At 41.8% G+C, this 12,361-nt stretch overlaps 1 protein-coding gene across 2 annotated transcripts in view; it reads left to right on the forward strand.

The window, feature by feature from the left end:
- The first annotated feature begins 5,196 nt into the window (after positions 1–5,196).
- The window catches only part of GPC6 (glypican 6), a 1,096,805-nt gene continuing 1,089,640 nt past the window's right edge, over positions 5,197–12,361 (forward strand). Inside the window, exon 1 of one of the 2 annotated variants that reach the window (XM_082700679.1) lies at positions 5,197–6,391. In XM_082700679.1, coding sequence (XP_082556805.1) covers positions 6,232–6,391 — 160 coding nt within the window. In that variant the 5' untranslated portion in view covers positions 5,197–6,231. The remainder of the gene's footprint in view (positions 6,392–12,361) is intronic. The other variant, XM_082700680.1, reaches the window with a different exon arrangement.

A 12,361-nucleotide genomic window follows, 5' to 3' on the forward strand; every position in this document is an offset into this window, starting at 1 on the left:
GTGTGAGAGGCTGGAGGGCTGGGTGAAACAGGTGATGGGGATTAAGGAGTGTCCTCGTGATGACCACCCAGTGACGTATGCAAGTGTTGGATTACCATGTTGTATACCTGAAACCAATGTAATACTGTGTCAACTAATTGGAATTAAAATAAAAACTTAAAAAAAAGAAGGTCATTGTTTATGGTGCCAGATGATCCGAAAACTATGCAAAGCTCCATTCATCTTTCACAAAAGCAAGGAACTAGAGAAGGAACTGCCAAGATGTATGGTTCCAATAATCTAGGTATGTCAAATTACTGCTTAGCTCTGGAATCATCTCTCATAACATTAATATCAGGATTTATAACAAGTAAGACAAGGTTAAATGATCTTCTTTTATGAACTACAAAAATGCAAGTTTATTAATCTGCAATGAGATTTTCATTTGTGTCACTCTTTTACATTTACATATCTCATTTGGAAATACTTCAAAAACACGTGAGCTTTAAATAATGACATTATTGAAGGCATCTATTAATATTGTGAGCCATAAAGTCAAAATGAAACTCTCTTCCTTATGCACAATAAGCTTTTCTAATGATGGTATAAAATGGTGCTTAACCAGTATTACATTTGCTGAGATTGTTCCAAGGCAGAAAGTGGTCCTAACACCAATTTCTGAAAGTAAATATTTTGTTACTTGATTATTTTAATGTACTTTATGACCTAAGATGTATTTCTAGGCATGAATTTCACTTAGCATCAGTGGAGAGTAGATTCTTCGATTATGAATAATATAAAAAATTAAAAATAGCATTTTAAATCATCATAATGCCTTAATATATTTTCTGTTTATAGATTTCATGATTGTCAGGAATATTTCAAGTAAACATGGGTAGTGCTTAAGAATATATGAATCTTCCAGCATATGCGGAAACTACGTATAATTAAACAATTAGAGCCCTTTGAGTTCTCTTGGTTTATCTCTGACCTCACTATTAGGGAAAAATCTGATTAAACAGATCACACAATTCCCTCCACTGAAGCCAAATAGCTCTAGCTTTACATTAGAAGAATATTGGAAGATAAGAAGAATCTGTTGTCCCTCTGGTTTTGGTGTTTGGATTTCCCCAAGAGATCATTAAAAACCCAGCGGTCCTCAGTTGCCCTAAAGATATAATTTTAATTGCTTTATATTAATACTAGGTATACTCTTAAGGCTCAATAAATGTTAAACAGACCATTACATTTTGGTTAGGTATAAACCTTGGTAAGAAAAATAAAACATTATTTTCACCACCATTTTTGTCGTTATTCACCCAAGTTTACCTTTTCTTTCCCTGTAACTCTGCAACCTTCCCATCATCCAGGCACCAGGCAGAGCTACTGTTGTTAAATTTCTGACAGCTTTTTCATTATAGGCTCTGTTTTTCAAGAGGCAGGTTAACTAAGTGATTTTGATTTGTGCCAAGCTAAGATGTGGAATAGACACTTGAAAACCATTCTCTTGTTTTCATGAGATTTCATTTGAACTTATTTGTCCTGCTTGATCTAAATACACAAAGGGGGGAAAAAAACACCTTAAAATTCATGCTGTTCCTCATTCATGCATTGGTATAACTGAACAAAAGAATAGCAAATTCTGTAATTGTGTCTTTTTTTTTTTAATTCAACTCTTTGAAAAACTAACAATGAAAACTTTCATAGCACAAGGTTGCTATCTTACTGAGAAAAGTGTTAACAGTCATTTGTTTTACATCCATGAGATAACGGTAAGACCCCTTTATTTTATATAACATGGCCACAAATGTTAGTTGCATTTGGTGAAAGTGTGACATACTTATTTTAAAATAATGTCTCTCATCACAAAAAAGAACTTACATTTCTTCTGTAAGCAAACTGACAGATGGCAGATAAAAAAAGAGAACGGTTTAAAATCAACATAACAAATAATAACATAGTGACTTTCAATCTCTTTCTAGGTCTAGTCCCTCATCCTTCCTTGTAGTCTTAGAAGCTTCTTCTGGAAAGCATTTCCTGACTACCCTTATCCCTCTTCCACATGGAGCTACCCCAGTGTCATTAGTTATACCTTAATTTTCCATATTCTATCCATCCACTTCATATATAATTCCATGTGGTCTGGCCTCCGCCCCACTATTTTATTAAAATGTTTCTGTTGAAGTTTCCAGGAAGTCTCTTCATCATTACCCAAGGACCATTTTCTCTGCCTTCCCTGTTCTTGATGTCTACTGTGATTCACTTTATAATCAAAAACCCCTTACTCAGATGCCATAGCACTACCTAATTTTCTTCTCTTCTTACATTTACAACTAACCCCATCTCTTGCCTTCGCTTCTCTCCTTCTCCCTTTAGTTTGCTCTATACAGGTCTATTGCTTTCATTTGTAAATAGCAGAATAACCACCTGACAGTGACAGAAACGACAAGACAAAGATATTTGTGAATTATTTAACAGGAAGTTCAAAGGCCGGGGTCCAAGGGTTGGTTTGGTGGGTCAAACAGGAAGTCAAAAATCTAGGTTCTTTCCATCCTTTGTTCTTTGCCTGTGAGGAGTGTCTTGTCTCCTAGCCACCACACGTTTAATTAGCTCTAAGAAGGCAGGAGGTTGAGATAAAAAGACCTTTCTGTTTCTATAGTTCTTGCCTTTGACCAGGAAAAATAACGTCCACCAGAAATTTCCTTACCTCTCATAGGCCAGAAAAGGATCGTAGCCCCACTCTTGCACTGGTTAATAGACCTCCGTGCTCAGGCCAAACGTGATTCACCCCTTGGTGAAATGCCCTGGCACAATGCCCCCAGATAAAATCAGACTTAGGGTAGGAAGAAAGACCGTGACCATGAAGTAGATCATGGGCTGTTCTGTTTGCCTATTAACTATGGCTGCTCCTTAAGACTGAGTCTTTTTCCCTCTGCAACTCAAATTCTCTGAGATTCCATTCATCTTATGCCCAGAAGGGGTTTTGAAAAACAACTGGGATGTAAAAATGGTGTATACACGAGAATCTCACTGTCCTAATAAATGTTTCATATTTCTCCAGTGAGACTCACATTTTTAAAATAAGTCTTCATAATTATTCTGTATGTGTGTGTGTCTTGAACCAAAGACCAAATCCTGCAAATCTTTTCTGCAAAATTTACCTTCACCTTCTTTCTACTCACTATCCTCCTCTCCTGGTAGCAATCTCCTGAAACCTTTACCATGATAGCAGAACTCTATGTGTTTCTCTTTCTTAACTTTTCTCTTGCTTCCATGTGCTTCTTTCCTTTGGTTTATTTTTCTTCAATGTCCTAACTTTTTTTTCCTATTACGTACAATATAAACATGACTGCTAGAGTTTGAGTACTTTGGCTAAACCTTTTTTTCTATCTAAACTGAATGATGTCTCCTTAATATGAGCTCTCTTCTTTCTAGTCTCTTCTATGAACTTGCATGTCGTTTGGTGTTCCTTCCAATACCTCATGTAGGCTGTGCTATTGCCCTTAGCTGGAGAGTTTGACTTTGCCCCTCTTACACCATTTCAAACAGTGCTGAATTTCCCAACAAGTGGGCCAAATAGGGGTTGAGAGGATCAGTAAGGTAAGTTACTTAATTCTTTGGTCAGAGTGGAGCTCACGGACCTGCTCTGCATTGTTTCACCCTCCTGAAGGCATTAAAGTACTTTATTTATGCTTGATTAAGTTATAATTCTTTCCATATCCTAGCCTTGCCATAGCTGTCAAGGTCATTTTATAAGTGTAGGAACTACGTACAATAACCTAGTTCTGTATAGTTGCATTGAATGCTCATTAAATACTTAATGATTCATTGATTTTTAAATAATTTAAACCACTTATACTATGTTTTTACCCATTCTTCCTTTACCTCCAACATCCTTTTTATTGCTTTATCTACTATATACTGCTAGGGTCAGGGTCAAGTAAAACCAGTCCCAGTAGGAGATGATAGGGTAGGTTACGGGTGTATTTATCCCCTCCTCAGGAGTGATCAATGCCTATCACTCGGCGATGACAGAAACAGAAGTTTAAATGAAGTCGTGTCAAATATCATAGAAATAATGACTTCGTTACAGCAATTTCTAATCATACCCATCTTATTCTTTTCCCACAAAGAATAGATTATGTTCTCATTGTGATTTCAGACTTTGAGGAAAACGAGTTCAGTGACTTAAGGTCAGACAGCACGATATCATGAAGATAAAAACTGTGTGAAAATTTGGAGAGAAAAATGTGTATGTGACTGTTTTTAGAAAGAAATGTTTAGCTATGGAGTTTTGAAGAAGAGAAGTCAGATTGTAAGCAAGTCAGCTTTATGTTTTTAAGCATTTCCATGGGTTAACGAGTTTGGATCTTATACTTGGGCCTCTTTTCAGTGGAGTAAGAGGGGAAGAATTGATCAAAAGAGACAGAAGATGTACCTAACGTGTTGTGATGATAAACAGAATGACTTAAATTTCATGAGTCATTCTGGTCATTAACAGCCATCATCAGAAAAACATCAGCATGTGTGGCTTTATAGGGGAACCCCATACAACTGGATATTACCCTATAGTAATTTTTGAGTAATGAGGCAGCCTAAACACATTTGACCGCAGATTGAGTAAGCAGTGTTTTCTTCTCCTTCCTTTTTTTTTTTTTTTTGATTTAATTATCTTAGTAGTTGCAGAAGCTTTGGGTCCGCACACCAGTTTCTGCTTAGAGTTCATTAGCATAAGAAAGTCAAGAAGAGGTTAGTCTACCCTGAATTGTCATTTTTATTCCATTTCACAAAACTGGAGTGTAAGATGGGAAGAAAGTGAATAGATTCCCCAGCTGAGAATTCTGTTAACTTCGAAGGGAATGTTAAGCCCAGTGTGAGACTGGGGAGAGCCAAGGAAAGTCACTCTCCTCTCCAGTATCTTCCTTCATGCACCCCATGACACCTGGTCTCTCATTTTCCCATCGCTTCCTTGTTGTGTTTCTTCTCCTTAGCTTTCCTGTTCCTCCACCCACTAGAAATTTAAGCTTAAGGATTTCTGATACAAGATTATGTAATATTTGAAATTAAAAAGGGTGAAATTTATGAGTCTCAAACCAAAAATTAAAAAATATAGTAAAAAAAGACTGGTGCCCGCGTGCACAAACTGTCTTTCGAAAAAACAAAAAAACAAAACAAACAAAAAAACAAAACCAAACAGAAATGAGACCATTAATTACAGCGATGACTGTCCTCTGAAAGTCAGGGGTTCCCCACATGCTTATTTCTACGCGGGCTTTGTGTTTCAGTAGGTCACAAATTGTTGCCCCTATTTAGAGCAACAATTGGAATTGCTTGGTCCTTCAGGTCCACAAAAGCATAGTCTCATACCACACATGTTACTAACTTCAAAGCCTCTGCCTTTCTAGATTACTTACTTGAGTCATTAAAGGGAACGTTTCGGATCGGTCTGAAGGATGTGAAGGGAGTGAGAAAGCAGAACCGCTTCCTTTCTTCCCTTCTTCTTCCACCGAGTCGCGAGAGATCCAGTCCAGGTTTTGCCTTCGACTCTGCCTCTGAATTTCGGCTGTGCTCAGTGTAGCACGTTTCTCTCCCCTCCTTTCTCCTTCCCTCTAGCCTCCAGGGTCTGTCTCCGGGATTTCTCTCTTCCTATTTCAGGAGGACTCTCACAGGCTCCCACAGCCTGTGCGAAGCCGAGGTTTCCCCTGGATCCCGTTTATCCCCAACACATACCTCCACGCACACGCGCCCCCAAGACCCCGCGCTCGCCCCGACACACACGCGCGCACACACCCTCGCGCTCGCCCGTCCACCTCCCTCTCCGGGAGAGCCGGCGCGCGTCCCCACCTTCGCCGCACACCCGGGCGAGCCGAGCTCGCAGCGCTCTACGATTCTGCGGCTCGGAAGTCGGATCGCAGCCCTGAACCCCCATGGTGGCTTTTTAAACATTTCTTTGCCTCCGCTCGCTCGTTTTTATTGCACCGCTCCCGGTCTGGGGGACTGGGGGACTGGGGGAGCGAGGCGGCTGCTTTCCCAGCCAGCCCTGGTTGGCTTGCCATCCTCCATCTGGCTTATAAAAGTTTGCTGAGCGCAGTCCAGAGGGCTGCGCTGCTCGTCCCCTCGGCTGGCAGAAGGGGGTGACGCTGGGCAGCGGCAAGGAGCGCGCCGCGGGCTCTGGCGGGCTTTCGGCTCGAGGGGCAAGGGGAAGAGCGCACGGGCCCTGGGGTTTACCGAGCTGGATTTGCACGCTGCACCATGCCTTCTTGGATCGGGGCTGTGATTCTTTCCCTCTCCGGGCTGCTGCTGTCCCTCCCGGCCGGCGCGGAGGTGAAGGCTCGGAGCTGCGGCGAGGTCCGCCAGGCGTACGGTGCCAAGGGATTCAGCCTGGCGGACATCCCCTACCAGGAGATCGCAGGTAAGCGCGGGCGCGCGGCCCGGCTGGCTGCAGCCCTCGGCGGCCGCACGCCCCTCAGGCGGCCGGGCGCCCCCCTTCGCCCCCCTGTTGCTGAGTTTTTGGTGTTCACTTTCTGCCAGGGCCGGCTCTCCCGGACGCCGGCGGATGCTCGGGCGGCTGCTCCCGCGGGGAAGGTGTGCGTCTCCGCTGCCTCATTGTGTGCACACGCGGGAGCGCCCTCCTTCCCTCCCGTCCGCCCTCCCTCCCTCCGCTCCGGCGCCCGTGCGCGCCCTTCGCGGTGGGCTCGGGCCGGGCGGGCCGGGGAGCTCGGGACCCCCGGGGGGCGGCCGCGGCGCGAGGGCAGGTCGCCCAGCGGGGCGCCCACCCCGCGCCTCCCGCTCAGGCAAACTTGGAAGAACTGCGGCCGCAGTTTGCCCAGCGCCACAGTCTGAGTGGCGCCTTCCCCACTCCCGCCCTCGCGCCGGCGGGGGCGGTGGAGAGACGCGGAGGGCTCCCCTCGCCGCTCGCGCCGCTCCGCTCTCCGGATCCTTCCGGGAGGCAGAGCGCCCGGCGCCCGGGCCGGGGGGGACCCCCACCTTGGGGGTGGGGTGGGGGACCCGGCCTCCGGCCGTCGGGAGTTCTGGGCTGGTTTGGGGAGTTCACCGGCTGCCAGTTTCGGGCTTGGGGCGGGCTTGCGCGTTACGGACCCTCAGTGCTTCCCCGATTGCGGTTGGTCACTCGCGGGTCGGGGGACATCCCCCGGCCGCCGGCGCGGAGCCCGGACCTGAGCGCGATCTCGCCCGCCCGCCTGCGCTCAGAAGCTGCGCGGACAGAAGCGGGTGGCTCACGGCTGGGTTGGTCCCGGAGTCCCCGGACCCCGCGTGCCGGGCCGCTAGCATTCCGGCCCCGAGAGCTCGAGAGCGCCCACCCCCTTTCTCGGCGCCGGCGTGTGGGTAGCCCTGGGTCTCCAGCAACTTGCGCAGCAGCCCGGGTGCGCGTTTTCCGGCTCTTCGCTCCAACCGACGGGGAGCTTCTCTGGGGCTCTGTGAATGGAACGTGTCGGGAGAGATAATCCTGTGGCTGCGAGCGAGCACTGCTGAGCGAGGCACCGGGAGGCCAGGAGATGCTGCGAGGGCGCGGGCTGCTCAAACCCGGCCCTTGGAGTCCTCGGTGACCTCCGATGGTCAAATCAAAACGCTGCATTTCCACCAGCCTCTCTGCATTTTGCCAAAGAGCTGGCCGCCGAGTGAAATCTTTTTGCAGCTGTATCTTAAAACATCACAGTTTCGATATGTAAGGCAATCGCTGTTTTATTACGGTTGAGCTACAAACTCCACAAGTGCAGGTTTTTGCTTATACCGAAATGAACACATTTATAGAAATTTAGGCACTGGACGTAAATAAATAAATAAATAAAAGCCCATACACACGGTCACCCCGCCGAGCATGATATACAGGGAGCCTTTTTCCAATTCTGAGCCAGATGTAGCCGGTCTTTAGTGAGTCGGAGGCGGAACCTGTGGTGAATTATAAGACCACTTTTCTACCCCTGTCACTTCTTCCTTTTCCAGAACTCCTTAATTTGTTAATCAGTGAATAGAGAGCTACTGCCCCCACAGCTCCTTAAGTTTCTTAACTCTCCTTCCCCTTTGTCTACTGTTATTTCATTCTTTTTAATTAATTGATAAGGATCAGCTTTGCTTTTTTCTCCTCCAAAAATCTCAGGGAATTCAACTTTTAAAAGGTTTTATAGTATGGCTCACTTCTTCTAGGAACTTTTCCTCCTCTAATCTGGGCTCTTTCAAATTGTATCTTTTAAGCACAGATATTTCCCAGCATGATTTCAGATATGATATCTCAGAGAAGAAAATAGTTAAGTATTTTTAAATTGCTTCAGTACTCTAGTGGATTATGGGACCTCCAGGATGCTACACTTCATCTTTAGAGTGATGCAAATCTCCTTAATATCAAAATAAAGCTTTCAGTGTTAATAGTTTCTGTACTCACCTTTTACTTTACTGAAAACATTTCCAGTGGTTAAAATAAATTCTTTATTTGGTTTTTAACTACAGGGTCCCTCCCCCCCCTTTCCACTACACCTCTTGACAATTACAGTGTTCACTAATTAGCTGTTAAGTTCTAAAACGTGGGCTTTTGTTTAAGTCACTTTCTAGGAGTAAGGGCACTGTTGACTTTGTCTTAACCCTGGTGTGCTTTGATGCTGGTGGAAATGATCAAGATACAGGTCATTGTGGGGTCAGATGCACATCTGATAGGGAAGCAAATGAAGTAAAAGATAATTGTATACTAAATACATATATATATATATATATATATATACACATATATATGTATATGTATACACACACATTCCTATATATATGCATTTTTTTAAAGTGAACTACTCAATGCTGCACATTGTTGGAATAATTACTTAGGAAATCTGTCCTATTATTAAATGAAAACACTCTTTTGCTCTTCCCTAGTTCCTGACACTATTTGCATTTCATTATCTAGTATATGGTGGTTATCCTTTCTTTAAACTCCCTTTTCATCTTTGTGTTGTTCGGATTTTTAATGGTTTGCTTGAAAAATGGCATATGCCATTTTTCTGCCAGGGAACAGGAATTTAAAGGAACTGCTGTTCATAATTTAGATTCATGCGGGCTGTTTCTAATTGAAAGATATTTGCAGGTAGCTTGCCTGGTAAAATAACTGAGAAGTAATAAGGACATTATGTTTCATCATGACATTATTAAAGTTTTACTCAGAACTCACAATTGTGAAATAGTGTTGGCCTTTTCTATTCTAGGATAAAAGGGAGTTCTTCAAACTCAATAGATGAGGGGCTGTGATGGGTAATATATAAAGTTACACTCTCAGAGAGTGCTTGGGAGGCCTTTAAGGGGCAGGTTGCGCCATTAATCTTCACTCAGTCCTGATCTTAAGCCGTCCCAGGCAGATCAGATGGACTATCCGTCCTTGTTTGAGGGACCTCCAAAGGAGAAGACCCAGGAGTCCCTCTCAGCCATCCATTCTAGTACTTAGTAATTCTTGTGGTATCGAAATGTTTCCAGATAACTAGGCCAAAGCCTTCCCAGTTTGCTTGCTTATTTTCTTCTGTTCTGTCTTCTGGGAAGATACTGAGCAGTGGATCATCAAGTTCTCTGTTAGGAATGTTATTTTGATCAAAGGTAGGTATGAAACATTCTAGTCTTTTCTTTGAGCATCCATGATATTATCTCGTTTTCCAACCCAACTCATCTTGATGGCTCTAAACTTCTAAGAGAACTCAACAACTGAAAAGAGTATCTGCTTGAAAGACTAGGCAATTCAGAGAGTGCTGTTTTATGCTTACTGAGCCTCTACACCTTGAGCTTTCTTGGAGTGATTAATTATAACTCCTTGTAGCTGACTAATGGTGACTTATTGGCCTCCATGCCTGCTTTTTTCATCAGTTATCTAATGCAGCTGTAGTTAACAATCCCTTATTTGCAAATTACTACGTGCCAGCACCTGCTTAAAAACATTACCTCCTTCTAAAACATTAGACATTGTCTTATTGATGCCTTTTAATAATTTTGTAGATATCCTCATAATCCCCATTTTATAGATGAAAAAACTGAGCAGCAGAGGGGCTGGAATGATTACCTTGCCCAGGGATGACTCAGCAAGGAAGTGGTGAAGCTAGAATTCCAAATCAGGCATTCTGACTCCTGGTACCTGAGTTCTAGACTTAATCCTGCCCCCTGCCATTCTGTATTTGTTGAATGAATGCGTGCAAAATCAATTCTTTTTTCATCTACTAGGTATATAACCTGGTATTATCAATCACCATATGTATTCCCTCACAGTTTGTGCTGAATATTTTTCTATCTACTTGCAACATCTACAATTTTTTCAAAATCACTTTGAATTTGAAATTTGTGTTCTCAGGAACCAGCCATGCTACCATCACTAAATTGTTCATCGATTGATGTGTTTTCCTGATTTTTAAAAATTGTATCTCTGTAGCTTTATAAAAGATGGAAACTAAAGAATATGTATTCGTATTTTTCAGTATACTAGGCCTACACGAATAATGGGTTAGTGCAACAAGGCTTGCTATAGGAAGTTACCATGGGTTAGTTGCAACAAAGCTATAGGAAGTTATAGGAAGTTATAGGAAGTTACCATAAGGGTAGAGGGAGGAAGGAAGTTTATTTTCATAGATTAGGAAAAAATGTAATTGTTTTCTTAGTATTTGTCTCTTTTTACGTCTCAGGTGTTTTGAGAGCTGGGGCTACAGGTGGATATTACAGCATTAAATTCTTTCCCATCTCATGGATATGAATTTAGAGTATGTCAGTGATTCTAAAAATCTATCCCAAAATCAAATTACAAAATATTCTCTTATACTCTGCTGATATACTAGTGACTTTTGTCAGTCCTTCCTTATTGCTTTCAAATTTCAGTAATGCTTCATTTTGCCTGATCTTTGTGCAACAGTCTTTTCCTTACTTTGGTGGGTTTGCCAGGGAAACTGTCCTCCCTCTTTTTTTCCCCAGCAAATTATTTAATTTGCCATTAACACAACTTTTTTTTTCAATCGTCACATTAATGTAAACAGAAAAACTGTGTAGGGTAAACTTTACTCTTTTATGGACATGTTAAATACCCTACTTTGAAATAAATTATTTAATTTACATTTAACTGTCTGCTTCGTAGGTTTCTGATTTCTTTGCCCTCTCCTCAGTTAGCTGAGGTCTTTAAAAATCCTTTCTAAGAACAGAGGGAGAGGTATAAGTGAGTTGGCAAAACTTCAATGTTTTAAAATAATTTGTCGAGTCACTAGATTTCTAAAAGAATTCTATCCATTCCAGGTATCAGAGCAATCTAAAATCTGGGCGATTAGGAGTGCCACTTGTTATACTCTTGATTTGGGAATTAATTTTAAAATGATCCTTGCAAACAGAGCTATCTTAGCTGATTTAATTAGCGGATAGTATGTCATCATTGAGAACAAGAGTTCATTTGAGTTGAATGATACACTTTTTGACATAAAACTCACCTCTTTTAACTGTACCACATGGTAATTGCTGGTGAGTAGAAATGTAGGCTGCTATCAAACGTGATTTAAAATATACAGCATTATGTCCTTTAAGTATTATAGTATCAACATTGTATCATAATTTATGTAAGAGCCTGACTAATGTTCTCTTATAATTATGGGTAAGTTTTATGAACACTTACAAAATACAAAATTATTGAGTCCTTTTAAACCAAATGACCTACGATTTAGTCACTAGATTTGTATAGACCTATGAGTTTAGGATAGAAATTGTTGTGAGGGAATTGCTGATAAAATCGTTTATTAGCTTAATCTTATATTTTAGGTCTACCAAAGTAACATATTTAAGATTATTTTTTACCGTCCCCCCCACCTCCAATTCACATCTTTCAAAAGACTTCTAGCAAGGCCAATGGTAGTGACAGTTTAAACAGAATACTGAATATTTTTTAAAATTTGGTGCATATATCTCTTTGCAGACCAGATTCTGATCTATTAAATGCTTTACCTGGCACGTAATTCTACTTAGTTTCATAAGCTTCTTCAAAATTATTCAGTTTTAAGTTATTTGCATGATCCTGTTTAAAAGTATAATTGTCTCCCTGGGATGCCATATTTGTAAATAAAAGGTTTCATAGCAGTGAGTCTTGGGTAAAGGTTTAAAAAATTCTAATAATCCTGAATGGAAGTATTGAAGAGTTTTTTAATAACCTTGAATGAAAAATATTTTTCAAACAAATGTACCAAAGAAAAATAGGAATTTGATTCCATGTTTAGATATTATCCAGTTACTGATTTATTTTTATAACTCATTCTCTACTTCCTTTAGGTGGTTTTTTTTTTTTTTCATTCATCCAAAAAATATTTCTTATATACCTTCTATGTGTAATTTACTTTGCTAGGTGCAGTGTACAGCGCCTCAGTGGATTTTAGTCCTAGCA

This window comes from Mustela nivalis (assembly GCF_964662115.1).
Source record: "Mustela nivalis genome assembly, chromosome: 15".
Taxonomy (NCBI): domain Eukaryota; kingdom Metazoa; phylum Chordata; class Mammalia; order Carnivora; family Mustelidae; genus Mustela; species Mustela nivalis.